The sequence below is a fragment of the Prenolepis imparis genome, unplaced genomic scaffold (genome assembly GCF_030444845.1).
Source record: "Prenolepis imparis isolate NDT839.2.m4 unplaced genomic scaffold, iyPreImpa1.0 SCAF_1, whole genome shotgun sequence".
In the NCBI taxonomy this organism is placed as follows: Eukaryota; Metazoa; Arthropoda; class Insecta; order Hymenoptera; family Formicidae; genus Prenolepis; species Prenolepis imparis.
In genome coordinates, this window is record NW_028141159.1 from 24,377,106 (window position 1) to 24,393,940 (window position 16,835).

The 16,835-nt window shown below is 29.9% G+C and overlaps 2 protein-coding genes across 2 annotated transcripts in view; one reads left to right on the forward strand and one right to left on the reverse strand.

Moving 5' to 3' along the window:
• The window catches only part of LOC145932988 (uncharacterized), a 218,765-nt gene that overhangs the window by 59,172 nt on the left and 142,758 nt on the right, over positions 1 to 16,835 (reverse strand). The gene's annotated exons all lie outside the window — the stretch shown is intronic.
• The window catches only part of LOC145937289 (uncharacterized), a 114,593-nt gene continuing 108,385 nt past the window's right edge, over positions 10,628 to 16,835 (forward strand). Inside the window, exons 1-3 of the mRNA XM_083040260.1 lie at positions 10,628 to 10,716; positions 12,000 to 12,211; positions 15,380 to 15,625. Coding sequence (XP_082896386.1) covers positions 15,480 to 15,625 — 146 coding nt within the window. The 5' untranslated portion in view covers positions 10,628 to 10,716; positions 12,000 to 12,211; positions 15,380 to 15,479. The remainder of the gene's footprint in view (positions 10,717 to 11,999; positions 12,212 to 15,379; positions 15,626 to 16,835) is intronic.

A 16,835-nucleotide genomic window follows, 5' to 3' on the forward strand; every position in this document is an offset into this window, starting at 1 on the left:
ATTCTGTATAAAATTTATTGCGATATAATAATTAAAAAGATTAACTTACTGGATGTGAACTTTTTGCCAGAAATTATCGGCCATATTTTATAAATAAATTATTCAATTCAAAATTTTTTTTTATGCGATGGACGTTCCTAATTGTGAGAAGTCCTAAATCTCGTTTAGAGTGTAATTATTTTCAAATTTTCCACTCAATCTATTCTGAATTTTCTTGAAACATAGATAAGTAGAGACGAACTTGTTTTTTCTTCTGTTGTATAAATTATAGAGAAAAAAATTTACAACTACTTTTAACGATTAAATTCATATAAAACATATAAAACAATTGTTCAAATTAAAATAAAGCAACAATTCAAAAAAGAACAGCAAAAATAAAATTTAGATTCATATCACTGAAGACTGGAGACTTAAAAGAACATTAATTCACATAGATCATCGAGCTCTATGACATATTGTAGAGTTGGTCTATTTAGACCTTTAAAGGAATAGCACTAATTGAATACTAATATATTTAGTTTTATATAAAACAAACTCTTCTATTGTATAGTGAATCGCACTGAGTCCTTCAGTAGAGTTAGAATCTTGAAATTGTCTCCGATCATTAATGTTTCCGTAAATACACTGCAAGATGCGGATTTATAATAGTTTTTGAGCTACATGTGGAGATATCTGCTCGTAAATCGTCGTAAATTTGCCAAATTCCATTAGAACGCAAGCAGTATGCAATATAATGCCCCGATATGTAGGCTATTACTCCAGCCAACCTAAAAACAATTAATTTTTTATACAATTAAAAAATATAAAATATCTGGAAATTAAAAAAGTCATTGTGCCTACCTGTATTCGAAACTTTCATCATCACATAGAAACTTGAGTGTTGTCGGTAATTCTTCCACTCTGCAATTTAATCCAATTTTACATTGAATGTTTGGGCGTATATCGAGTTCAATGAATATGTGAATTCTTGGTTCTCTAAACCATGTGTATTTTCCCAAGCATGAATCGCAACAACGTATCTTATAAATCGGCGATCTGAAGCCTAAAGCTTTCTCCAGAGAACTAAAGCCTTCCTTTGCAATTATTTTATGATTTGGTCCTAATATCACAGTTGGAAACGTCGTAACATTGCAGCCCGTGCATTTCTTCGTGTTCTGTATACTAGGCTCTGTGGTCAGGATATTTTTTGTCACATTTGCGATATTGTCATCAAAACGATCCAGATTAAAATGATACTGCGCTGTGATTGGACAAATCTGAAATTTCATTAAATAAAATTCAATGAAATTGCAGATTTTATCAATCAGTGCCGGATCATTTTGATTCTGTCGCGAGTTGTAATTGTACAGTTTGTTTCATTCAGAGGGCACGAGAATTGAAATAGTGTTAAAAAAAGATACAAACAATTAATATTTTGCTTATCTCAATTGTTAACTTAAAAAAATCCAATGCCCAGATATGAATAATGCAAGAGTTTTGAGTAAATGTAGCATTCAAATTAAATCTTTTTAATGAAGAGAAAATATTTCAATTTTTTAAAAACTCAAGATTACGTTTAAATTACATTTTAGTTTTATTAATTAAAAAATGTAAAACTATATATATTTTTTATACATACTTTCTACGACTGAAAGAAGAACATGAAAATCGAAATACTTTGTGCGGCTGATGGATGAACATAAAAATCCAAATATTTTCTGCGACTGAAGGAAGAACATGAAAATCCAAATACTTTGTGCGCCTGAAGGAAGAACTTGTCTCTTGATAGATAGCATTAATATCAGCAGCAAAAAACTACATTCTACACCGAAAGACACCGAACAGAATCGCTCAGAATCAACGAGTGAGAGTCAACGAAAATTCGACGACTTGTTCGAACGAAGTACTGAACTAAGGACGGATGTGAACGAAAAAAATGTGCTTCGACGAATAATTTTCATGTGCTGACGAAAAGTTGAACCCATTTTCTTACCAGAATTGGTCAATATGTTCTCGTTGCGTACCACAAAAACTTCTCAGTTTTCTATCTCAATGTATCACAAACGTTCTACAACTAGGATGCTCACTTTGGTGGGACCGCAATCTTGCGTGGCATTTTGTCGTATCTGTAAAGAATTTATTTTTATTGCATTTATGTAAACATATTAAATACTACATGTCAAAACAAAGTAACGAAATATACATCGTAAAACAATCACAGAATTTTACCTTTCACTTAAACCTTATAGTTTGAACAGCAACAAACTTCTTATTTCATAATATATACAATATTTACAATATGTATGATACAGAAATGGAATTAGTAAGACTTTGTAAAACGGGTGCAACCTGTAACATAAATTATAAAAGAATATATATCAAAAAATATTCCTAGGTGCAATTAGCATGTTTATATTAGTTCTAAGTAATAGAAAAGAAGTATGCACACACGCACACATTAAAACAATCCAAATATCATAAATAATAAAAAGATTTTCAATATTTGTCAAAAATGAAAGTTTACGTTTAAATGTGTGCATACATTTTAGTTTTAATTAAAAAATGTTAAACTATATATATTATTTTTTTATACGTACTTTCTGCAACTGAAGGAAGAATATTAAAATCCAAATATTTTGTGCGGCTGAAGGAAGAACGTGAAAATCCAAATATTTTCTGCGACTGAAGGAAGAACATGAAAATTCAAATACTTTGTGCGGCTGAAGGAAGAACTTTCCTGTCTCTTGATAGATAGCATTAATATCAGCAGCAAAAATTCTATCTGGCTGTGCTACATAATCCTCAAGATCCACTTCTTCGCTCAAATTTATCTTTGCATAATCGTAGAAAAGATCAAACGTTTTTTTGTCGACGATCGGATAGCGGAAGTTTAATCTTGCGATCCAGTCTACTAGGACGAAGCTATACGGGATTCAATATGTCCATTCTGGAAGAATATACTGAAATAATAAAACTAAAGTACAATCTTAATATCCATAAAAATATGCTTACAGATCCAAGGAAATTAAACAAGAGTTACCAGTTCATCTATTTGTTGCCATAATGACTTTAACATTAGTTGTCTGATCAAAACCATCCATTTGATTTGAGTAATTCCAGGAGAATACGTTACACTTCTTGATCTGCTACAGCTTGAGTGTCAAATCTTTTTGTAGCAATAGCATTTATTTCATCAACAAATATTATGACTGGTGAGTTTTCTTTAGCCAAACAAAACACGTCTCGTACCATTTGTGGTCCTTCGCTCAAATACTTTTACACAAATGAAGGCAGCTGGAAAAAATAGAAAATAATAGAATTTAAAACACAAAATCTGTTATTATTCTTCCATGTGATTAGTTTAGATATATTCAGAAACTTTTTTTAACAGTATATTTAAATTTGTACCAGTAGTATGTCTAGCAACTGCTTGCGCCAACATAGTTTTTCCACAACCGGGTAGTCCGTACATGAGTACATCTCACAATAGATCAATGCCAATTTGTTTATACAATTCGAATGAGTAAGAGGAAATTCTATCGCTTTTCTGATCTCTTGTTTTTGCATCCATTCCACTCATGTCACTGTACTGGATATTTGACTTCTCACCTGTATTGCAAATATATCTTGATATTTATAATTTTATCTTATTTAAATTTAATCTAAACGTAATCAAAATATTCTTAACAATTTTTACCTGTTTGTAACATTCAAATGCTGGGATTAGCTTCTGGTGGCAGCACATCGATTAAAACATTGCTATGCTTATGAAATGCTACACAAATTGCTGTGCAACGCTACTTAAATACCTGTAACAAACATTAATATATAGATGATAAATAGAGAACAATTTATAGAGAACTATAATGCACGTTACGTGCATTATAGATTTTCAGTAAAATTTTCCTCGAAGACGTTTTGGAACGTAACCTTAGTGCTAAACGTTTCCGAGTAAACTCAAATTCTTATGTAATGCAGAAGTTAATTATATATATATAAATCTGCATTAATTACCTTAATCTCACCCAATCTCTCGTTCACACGATGCGATGGCTTGTCATAAAAAGACAGGAAACACTACCATGTTTCTTGATCTTTTTTTCGCGATTTCCTGCCGATGTTAAGGCCCGTATTCATAGCCAGTTTTATAGATGTTAAGCCTAGTCTACAATAGAGTCGTAAGGTCGTAAACGTAAGAAATTGACCAATCACAGTCGATTATTCTCCTCGAATTCAACTGTGATTGGTCAATTTCTTACGTTTACGACCTTACGACTCTATTGTAGACTAGCCCTTAGCCTTACATTTATAGAAATAAGTCTTAAGTCGTAAGCAATAAACCAATCATATTCGATTACTGCAGATGCGGTTTCAATGTGAGATAATTTTTCGTTTTTAAGACTAATAATAAACCAACAAACGCTAAAATTAGACCAACAATCATCAGCAGACGATTTCGCATCGATTAGACCGTTTTTTTTATTAAAATTGTGATTTTTCCGGCTAACTTAACGCTAATTTTTCTTTTTTAATTTAAAAAAAAATTAAAAACCAACAAACGTTGTAATTAGGCCAACAATCACCAACAAATGACCAACAAACGATAAAAAAATAAAAAAATTAAAAAAGTCGAAGTTGACCGGCTAAGTTCCCGGAGCTGGCTTCTCTCTGCCCAGACAAACTCCGAATTGACATTGGAGATTGGAGGCCTCTCGCGGTGACAACGCGAAATTCCGGTTTCAATGTTGCCAACGCTGAGAAACGAACTCCCAGGTTCTATGAAGTGGTGTATGTATGTACACGTACACACACCATTGCATTGCTCACGCGGACGCACGGTAGAGAGACAAGGATCGATAATCACGTCATCCTTGTTCCTCTACCGTGCTGATCACGTGACCATGCTATACGCGAGATACGGCCTGAAAATGCTTTCTGTAGCAGAAGGCAGTAACGTAGCAAGACTAATAAGCACTCACTTTTTGTAAATTTTATATATGCTTATGCACATATGTGCGTATATATATATAACAAATAGTATCAAAAATTTATATATATGTCTCCAAATTGTACAATGATAAATAATAATGATAAAATAATAATTCGCAGAGTGAACTAATATACAACATGTAAGACACGGGCGCTTATTAGACTTGGCAATTTATTGCTTTTTCACTTCTACTTTTTTATCGATATTTTATGTATCGTCAGCGCGATAGAGAGATAATAGGAGAGTCTTGTTTCATTATCCTGTAGCAATTATAGATTGGCGAATATGTTGAATCTTTATTTCTTTTACATTATTGATGTTATTGTATAATCTCTACTCCATAAATACTTATGACGTGTAAGAACTTTTAGGAGTAACGTATGATGGCTCAATGAAAGAATAATTTTCAGCCTGTCACCCAGAAAACTTGAGTTCAAATTTATCGATATCAATTTTTTTATAATACATTGGCATATACAAAAATTATAAAAAATATATTTTGTAAAGGCGACAAACTTAAAAATTTTTAAATATTGAAAATATTTTCATTTTACAACTACACACATTCCAAGTAGTACAAGAATGTATAAAAAATGTTTAAAACTCATTTTCAAAGATATTTTAAAAATGTTAAAATAATGAGAAGTCCCTTTTTATTAATTAAAAAAACATTCTATATTTTTATTTAAAGTTTATTAAATATTTAATATTTCATTATTAAAATATTAATAAAATATTAATAAAATATTAATGAAATAAATACATATTTATTTTATTAGTATTTTATTCATATTTTATTAATGAAATTAAGTTAACATTAAATTAATATTTATACGTATATTACATTAACGTGAAAATAAACGTTTTTTTAATTAATTAAAAGGGACTTATTTTTACTTTCTCTCTCTCTCTCTCTCTCTCTCTCTCTCTCTCTCTCTCTCTCTCTCTCTCTCTCTCTCTCTCTCTCTCTCTCTTTCTCTCTCTCTCTCTCTCTCTCTCTCTCTCTCTCTCTCTCTCTCTCTCTCTCTCTCTCTCTCTCTCTCTCTCTCTCTTGCTACTTGGGACATTGTATATAAATGCAAAATAATTCTGTAAATAAATTAATCCAGTAATAAATCTATATAGCAGCTGCGTGTGTGTGTGTGTGAGTGTGTGTGTGTGTGTGAGCGTACATGTATAGTTGCAATTGATTTATTACTGGATTTATTTATTTTAATTATTTTGCATTTCTATACAATGTGCATGTAGTTGTAAAATGATTGAAATATTTTCAATATTAAAAAATTTTTAAGTTAATCTTCTTTTAAAAATATATTTTTTTACTAATTTTTGTATATTCCAATATATTATAAAAAAAATTGATATCGATAGATTTGAATTCGAGTTTCTTGGGTAACACACTGAACATGCCATCACACATTATTCGTAAGTTCTTTCACGTTATAAATATTGGAGCAGATGTCCTTACACATCAATATAATCGAAAAAAATCAAGATAATACTTGTCAGTCATATATATATATATATATATATGTGTGTGTGTGTGTGTGTGTGTGTGTGTGTGTTTGTGTGTGTGTGTATGTGTGTGTTTGTGTGTGTGTGTATATATATATATATATACTTATATTTTATATTTTATAAATAAGAGAAATGAATAAATATTATGCAGACAATATATTAAGTACAAGATGTTCAGTCTGTGCCATATATGTTCAAAGCTCAAGCTTCCATCAATAATTAATAGTCCAATGAATATAGTAATCAACAATTATTTTTATACACTCGTCAAAAAAATTATCGCAACACGTAATTAATATCAAAATTTAGCATAAATTCAAATAAGCGTATCTCCGCGAAAAATTGTTGTATTTCAAAATTTTTTTTTGTTTTAAAGAGGGTAAAGTCTCTACTTTAAGAAACTTTCATTCGATTTTGATTTTATTCTCTCCCCCTTTCTCCATCCCTTTAAAAGGAGGGACGTGTTATTTTTTCAAAAAATTGCATAGTTTGACGAACTCTACGGAGTGTACTAAATTTTTTTCGCAAATATCATCATAACTATCGTAAAATATGGACTTTTCTCTAGAAATTTTAAAAAATATTGAATACCGTACGATTTTTGTTCGCGAAGTTACAGCATATTATAGTTACCTATGCATTTTTACCTATATATTTAATTACCGCCAACATTAGCATTACCCGATGGGCACTACGGGGAGGTTGCTGGTCGGATTTTGTCCATCGTGTGTGTGTGTGTGTGTGTGTGTGTGTGTGTGTGTGTTGGGGCAAGGATATATGTGTTCGTATTTAAAATTGTATATTTCTGCCTCGTCTTCGGATGCCTCTTGCAGGCGCTCACTCATATTAATGCAGGCTCTAATTGTGGCTTGCAGAATTTCGAACCATATTCGATGTAGGGCTGCTTCCAATTGCTGGAAATTGGTTGGTAGTCTTTCAAAATCATGCAGCCATCTTCCCATAAAAGGTCATCCAAAGACGAGGCAGAAATACACAATTTTAAATACGAACATATATCCCTGCCTCAACACACACACACACACACACACACACACACACACACACACACACACACACACACACACACACACACACACACGATGGGCAAAATCTGACCAGCAACTTCCCCGTAGTGCCCATCGGATAATGCTAATGTTGGCGGTAATTGAATACATAGGCAAAAATGCATAGGTAACTTTTATATGCTGTAACTTCGCGAAAAAAAATCGTACGGTATTCAAATTTTTTTTCAATTTGTAGAGAAAAGTGCATATTTTACGATAGTTATGATGATATTTGCGAAAAAAATTTAGTACACTCCGTAGAGTTCGTCAAACTATGCAATTTTTTGAAAAAATAACACGTCCCTTCTTTTAAAGGGATGGAGAAAGGGGGAGAGAATAAAATCAAAATCGAACGAAAGTTTCTTAAAGTAGAGACTTTACCCTTTAAAAAACAAAAAAAAAATTTTTGAAATACGACAATTTTTCGCGGAGATACGCTTATTTGAATTTATGCTAAATTTTGATATTAATTAAGTGTTGCGATAATTTTTTTGACGAGTATATATTCAAATATACAATTTTATATAAAAATAATTGTTGCATTACTATATTCATTGGACTATTAATTATTGATGGAAGCTTTGAGCTTTTATATGGCACAGACTGAACATCTTGTACTTAATATTGTCGGCATAATATTTATTCATTTAAAATTTATTTAAATTACATTTATCATTATATGTATTAATATAATAATATGTTATTATTACATATTATTACTTATACTATTCAAAATAAGTATTTTATATTTTATCCGTACGTGTATATTTATTTCATGTTATTTTATACATAAAAAATATTTTTTTTATATCTATATATGCGTGTGTGTGTGTGTGTGTGTGTGTGTGTGCGTGTGTACATATATTTATATGTATGTATGTATGTATATTATTCTATAATTTGAAGTGCATAATTATTACATTATTATTATTATTACATTATCTCTCAATAATCGCATCCGTATGCTCAACGTATTAGTGTGTGTTCCTACATGAACGCTACACATATGCAATGCAAAAGAGACAAAGACAGAATAATACTCTCTCCTTGTCATGGATGTAGGAATAACTGGATGGAGCATATGAGAGGGGAAGTGAAGCCAGAGACGAGGGAGGGAAATTGCCAACCAAGATGGCGGCGACAGATGATTAAACGAGGCGATACTCAACCTCATTTTATATTTAAGATTATCTTAAGTTAAGATGCTGTGTAGAACATTTTACAATTAAATGGCTACAGAGTATCTGAAGATAAACTTAAGATGATTTTAAAGTTATTTTAATTAATAATAATGAATTAAAATAATAAACCATTAAAATTAGCGTATAAATTAAATTATGTATAACTTATTAATATCATCTATAAATAATATAATTTATAAATAATATAAGTATTATAAAAATAATAAAAAGGATAAAAAGTTAAATCAACTATAATAAATAAGTATATATTATGTTTTATTTGTAAAACTATTATAAACAAATAAAATACACTATAAAAGATTTTATTGTCCTTTAAATAAAACGAGTTTGTTGGCCGCGTGTCTTTCGCTTAATATAACATCTTTAATAAGTGAACGTCCTATTGAAAGAAAATTCTTCTGACGTAACGATACTAGTACGCTTTGCATCTGCGCAATTCGTTTATTTTTTCTTTGAATTGTTTGTCGAAGAGTTTTAATTTTATGTTTGTACATCACCCTTGTATTTACTAAAACTGTCTTCAGGAAAACTTTCCGAGGAGAATTTTCAGTAAATGATGGGGACACAGATGTATCTACTGTGACTCGTTTTGGTGTAGTTGCCATGAAACATTCCGTTTCTAACGCTACTTCAGTTTCTACACAAATAAAAATAAATAACACTTTAGTACATAAACCATGACAAAAATTTTATTCTATATTTAATATACAGGGTGTCCGGTAATAGTCGCATCAACCGTCGTGTGCAGGTAGAGCTAGTTAAACCGAGTGGAAAAGTCCTCTACCATTTTGCGATATTCTCAATAATAAGAGAGAAATAAATTAAAGAAAATCAGCCAATTCGAGCGATGATAAGCGTGCAGCGAGAAGAGACAGCCCACTCGGGGGTCCAGAGTTAGCGCTACTCGTATGTAGTTACTGTCTTTTGTAAAGCGCTCCTCCCCGCTTCATCGCGCGCCTAGCAACCGTGTAACATTATACTGTTTCTTTTCGCCGCATGCTTAGTAACGATATGAAACTGGGCTGTCTTTTCTCGCCGTCGTCACGCGAATTGGCTGATCTTCTTTAATTTATTTCTCATTAATTATTGCGAAACTTTTCTATTCCGTTCAACATGCTTTACCTGCAACTGACGGGTGGTTCGCGAATTATGGGACTCCCTGTATATATATTTCGAACTGACACATGACGCATACACGCACACGCACGCGCACATGTCATATAAAATAAAATTATGTATCTCTCAATGTACTCTTTGATTTTATTTAAATATGAAGAATTCTTTTAGGCTCTCAATATCAAATATATATATGAATATAGACTAGCTATAGAGCCGAACGCGGATGTCAGTGTATCAGTTATTATATAAATTGTCAGCAATTATTTACATTTATTTCAAATTAATCTGTTAATTTCTTAAATAATTAATTTTGTTTTGACTTTAATTTAATTAATTTTAATTTTACATTATATATTTATATATTATTGTTTTTGTTTTATTGTTTTACTATTAATTATCGTTTAATTATTTTAATCTTGTAAATAAAGTTTTTTATTCTATTTATCAAATCTTTAATATTTATAAATAAAAACATCGTAAAACCGTCGATGTCATGTCGCCAACTAATCAGGTTATATTAGAAAGAGACGGAACGTAACTTTATATTATTTGACTGTTTGTCTCTCACTCTACTCGTGCGGCTCCCCTTCCACTGCCAGCCATTCTATATGTCGATGTGTCTAACACAGTTGAACATGGGCTAGCGGCAGCTGATTGTGAGTGCGGCCGAGCGTTTACGGAAACGGCCGAGACAACGAAATAGCAAGCGAGCCTGCGAGCAGCGAGCAAGAAAGTCAGTCGCTCCGTGCGCGTCGTATTGTATAGATGGGGAATTCGCATTCCGTGCGTAGAACGTCTAGTCGCCTAGTCTCAGCTGTCGATCGGTCTTGCCTCGTGGTAGCCAGTAAGTAATATTTTATTGTTTTTTATGTATGCATAAACTCTAGAAAATTACTTTTTTTATAAAAAAGGCACGCGTTAGTTAAACGAAATTGTTAATCGTTTCATCGTTATTTCTCTTGATTCGCCAAGCCTTTCTTCGTTCTCTCGAAAAGGTCAAAATCTAACAACAAACCGTTCCGAGATATTTCGACTTATCGTATTTACAAAATGATTTTTCGGCTTCGTGTTTTCGGTTGACATCGTTTATCGATAGGCTATTCTAAATTCCCGAAATTTTAATAATGTATTGTCAACGGATTCTTATACTGACAAACGTATATAACTATAAGAAAAGATAAACAATTGTTTAATTGATTTTCAAATGTTCTGGTATTGAACCTGCTATTCAACGGATTTAATTGAACTCGCGGTCTCCTTAGTTTGATGATAATGAGGTATTATGACTGCCTTCGCATGTTTGGCACAAACTTAATTTGCATTTTACGACGAAATAATCGTTGCAGAAAGATAATTAATGCACAATTTTAATGGTTTGACCGTTTGGATTTTATTTTCAACAGATAAATTTAAAAGTTGATTACAGAAATAAATCAAATGTTGTCCTTGATATAAATAACATTGACATTCCTGAACCGTTGTTGACAATATTTTGCATTGAAATCTCGATTCGAACGACTGTATGTGATTATCATCGTTCTTCTCATTGTTATTAAACCTTGATTTGCTTTTTTTGGAAATATCGCTTAGAGATGCTCGTTCTAGAACTTGACATCGGCATTGCAAAAACTCAATTATAGTATCTGTCGTTAAATTTTCTAACATTTCAGTATGCTCTTCTTTGTGTCTTTTTGTTATGCTATTCAAATTCTTTTTCATTAAATTGCGGTAATTAAAAAAAACATTGAACATGTCGCTTGCAAATAACTCTTATTTCATTCTCGTAATATTTTCTTAACAATTCCCATACACCTACATAATTTTGATTGAAAATCTCAATTGACTATTTTATCACTAAGAGATTATTTCGAATAAGTCTTGGCAGTGTACCAAGCAAAATTCGTGCCCCGTGCACAAATATTTAATCTCAACGAAAAATTAATTTTCGTTGGAATCGACGCATCAACATCCGCGTACGGCTCTTATAGCCAATTGATTTCTAAATATTTATATTGACTATTTTATATTTAAAATGTAATTCCGAAATTCAGTCTTGGCATCGTACCAAGCAAAATTCGGCTTTTCCGGCTAATTTATTATCTAATATATATTAATGATATATTGCAGATTTTGCACTGTAAGGCCAAAGGGGGCACGATATTGGTGCGCAGATTCGAGATGCGTAGTCGATTTTGCATCCCTTGGAAGTGATCGTGACGATCTTTATTTTGACAGCGTGTGCATGCTTATAACAAGGCGATTAAAACTGGACAGGTGCACGAAGAAGGATGCTATCTGATGCTACATAATGTAAACAGAGCAAATGTGACACCACCAATGTAAGTAGATTTCGTAAGATTCTATGTTTCAATCGTTCTTGTATCGGTATCACTTCTTTTACATGAGGTTTTTTTCGATATCTATTTGGAAATTAATAAAAATAGTAAAGTTATGCCAATAATATATCATTATAATGCTTATTAATTAGGGGAAAATATGCTAAATCGTACCGTTCGTTAAATCGTATCTCTACTGTATTTTGTAATCAGAGTTAAAATATTTTAATGTGATAACGCTGTTGTATTGCAGCTAGCCTCCCTCGAATGCCGCAATGTTTGTTTTCTTCTCAAGCGATCTGTTACTGAGTTTATAAATTTATTTTGCGTGATTTTCATGTAATATTCGGCACCCCGTGCTTAAGCTATCACATTGAGAAAGATAAACAATTAAACTTATTATTAAATCATTTTTTCATCTTATTTAATCCTATAATGGAACTGTTGAAAAATCGGCAAAAAGTTTCAAGATTATTTTTTTATTCACAAATTTTTATTCACAAGGCAAGTTCGGTAAAACGTACCACTAACTTTTTCCTATATCGTACTGTTATGATTTACTAAATTAATTTTTTTATTTAGGCATTGGTTTTTTTACTCTATATTTAGATAGACAATTGAAGAAAATATTATCAAATTTTACAATTATATTGAGGTAATACTTATTTATATTTTTGTATGATACAAAAAGTATTTTTGTTAAATTTTTTAAGAGAATTTATAATTATAAATATGACATTTTCTTATAGATATGTTTTGTTGCAGACTGAGAACTTTCGTAGAAAATAAAACTTCATTTTTGTTAGAATATTTTAATTTTATTGTTAGAAGTATGATTTAAAAATTCATGGGTACAATTCAGCAAACCGGCGTATTGTAAATCGTATTAGATATTTTTTTTTAATTTTTATTTTACGATATGAAACAATGATAAATTTGTGTTAATGTTTCGCGTATATCGTTGACAAAAAACCATAATTTCAAATAAATAAAAAAATTTTGTCACTTTTTTGATAGTTTTATTGCAATTTTAATATTTACCTTTGGGAGTACGATTTAGCATACTGTGTCCTATATACACTCGACCATACAAACAAGAAAAACGGTACGTTTAAAAAAAGTAGTAAAAAAATTGTGAAAGTTCAAGAATTAAATACTCAGCTAATAATTATGATATCAAGGTGTTTAAAAAACGAAAATAAAGCTTGTCCTGAAGCGATGCAAATCGTGCCGGGCATCTCGTGTAAACAAGTCCGAGTAGGATATTCACGGGGTTTTCGCCGTTTCGGCACTATTTCCTCGGGAATCGGAGGGTATCCATGAGGATTTCCCCGCATAAAAGAAAGAAAAGATAAAAAAAAGCACATTCTAAAGAGAAAAGTTTGAATTTCAATTTTTTTATCCCATTGAGCTACCTACATCAATTGATTCACACTGTGCAATTCAGGAAAATGGACTTTCTATCAGTTTTGCAGGTTCTCACTCTGTCATTCGCCATTGTAAAACTAATCATTCCACGTAATGGCACTAAAATTTTCTCAAACTACAGACTTCAAGCTTTATTTTTGTTTTTTAAACACCTCGATATTATAATTATTAATTAAGTTATAAATTTTTAAACTTTCACAATTTTTTACTACTTTTCAAGTGTACAACTTTTTTGGCTGTGTAGTTTATATTATATAATAACATTATTAAAATATAATATATTAATATATTAAAATAATCCTTTTCTAAAAAAGGCATGTAAAGTCGATACTCGCATCCCAGCAAACCACACATGTAACATAGACATGTATGTAATATTACACGACTGTCATGAATGTTACATGTAATATTACTTATACAGATAAATGTTACGTTCTGGTACGGCTCTATGTCAGCAACTTTGAGATGTATCATTTATATGTTAAATATATTTCAAATGATATGTTATTGTAACATAACATAGACATATGTATTACATATGTTTTCATATTATGTAATGTAATATAAACGTATATATATTAGATATTTTCCTGTAATGCAATATAAAATAAATGTATATATTACATACTTCTATATGTCATGTAATATAACATAAATGTATAAGTTATGTTTATGCAAAATATATATATAAAAATAAACATTTTCTATGTACTTATATTTTAATTTAAAATGTTATAAATATTTATTGTAGATAAAAGGATATCTTTATCTATAACAAATATTTATAAACATATTGAATTAAAATATAATAAGTAGATAGAAAAATAGTATTTATTTTTATCTGCGAAACAGTTAATTTTTAAAATAATTAAGTCATGTTTTTTTAATTTTAAATTCAAATACATTTACATATAATATATATATGTATAGCTATATATATTTTACATTCATATATCACGCACATATTTCAATAAACAATATAATATTCATAATTATAAGAAAATATATTTCTTTATTTTTGTGATTATAGTTTCTAATATAATTTATAGTACTTTTATATTTTAATATATTAAATATTTATATATTTTAATAATGTGTTAAATATAATATATATATACGGAGTGTCTCTAAACTGGCGATAAAAATTTTAATTATAAATTCTTTGTAATATTTTGAAGACAAAATTTCTAACACGAAAATGTCGAGGATATAGCATTTTTCAAATAGGAAAAGTTTAAAGATTATGAATTCTACAATAATTTCACTATTGCCAGTTACGATTCCATGAATCGGATGCTTTTGATAATAGTATTATTGTAAAAATATTCAAGATTTCATTAAAAATGTATTTCTGTTTCTCCGTAATGAATCATAAGAACAGTTAAAAACGTTTATATTCCATAGTTTAATATATCGATATTGATATGTGTCAGTTGTCATATTTAGCTGTCTCCACGATGAAATTATAATCAATAAAAACAAAGTTATTTGACATGGAAGCACTTTTACCACTGATCATTTTGCTATCTCTGAGCACACAAAAGTCTAGCTCGTCATTCGTAATCTTTAAACTTTTATTATTTGAAAAATACTATAGCCCCGATATTTTCGTATTAGAATTTTTGTCTTGAAATATTACAAAGAATTTGTTATTAAAATCTTTATCGCCGGATTAGGGACATCCTGTTTATATGTGTGTATATACTGTAAATAATAAAATATACTTATTTTACAAAATTGTAGGAGAGTTTAAGAAGAAAAACCGTTGGTATCTAAAATTGAACCTACCTTTAGAAAAGGACAAATCGACATTAACAACGTTAATCTGTAAAATGCGAACAAGATGAGGCAAATTCAGAAAGAATTTGGAGTATACCTATCCATTACAGACATAAAATCCTTCAGATATGAAAACGGTAATGACAGTATAGTGGTGATAATAGTGCTGTTACGAGATCATCGAAAATTGGAGGAACACAGCTGCCAACGGTGAGTACCTTCATGCAAATATATCTAACGTCGAATATATAAAGTTGCATGTAAAAGGACGTTGAAGTAATGGCTCGGATCTCAAACGAGATTTGTTTGATACTGAGATTTGTTTGATAGCTTGAACGGATTGATTTTGTATTCGCAAACGACAATGTCCCAAGTATTGTACATTGCGTTGTAATGAGAAACGATTGATAAATATTTATGTATTTTTTTAATTTTTAAAAATAAATATTTCTCATCAAGTTAGGAAAATAAAATATTAAGTTTAACCCTTTCGCTACGGCTGAGCTAGACACAGTCTCTGCCACTTTATATACAGCCCTGCCACGGAACGCGCGTTATTGATAATCGAATGCGCGACTGATGTATGTTGCTTTGCACTAAATAACTTATTTATATTTATATTTATATTGAAATTTATTTAGTATATTACAAGTAATAATTAATTATGTTAGCGTGATTTTTCTTTATACTATGCAATTCATCAAAATTGTGTAATATAAAATAATAGCTAATAAAATATAACATTTTTATTTATTTATATGCAATAAACTAGAAAGAATTACAATAATATAACATTAATACTCTTATAAAACTCTTACACACACACACACACACACACACATTTATACACTACCGTCAGAAAGTTTAAGACCAAAAAAATTTGTTAATTTTATTTATTATTTCTTTCTAAAAAATAATGCAAGCTATTTTTACTTTTATGGTGTTGTAACATGATCTTCTAGCTATTAATAAAAAAAAGAAACAATCAGCGGAATATCATATTTTAACGTGTAAAAATAAATTATTCTTTCGAGGATCTTTATTTATTACTTTGGTCTTAAACTTTCTGACGGTAGTGTATATATATATATATATATATATATATATAAGAATTAATTATTTACATTAATAAAAATAAACAGATAAAGCAATCCAAATACTAAAATACTTATCATATTTATTTAATATTATTGTTTATTATTATAATTTTCAAGTGAATACACAGTAATATAGTGTTAATATTACAATTTTTATTACTTTTACATTATATTACCTTAGAATAATGAACTTGATTTATATAATATATATCTTATCTTTATATTTTAATTATATGTATACATATAACTCATAAACTAAAAATAAGAAACGAAAAACACATTGAAAACATGACAAATACACTTTTTAATTATTTGCGAATAAT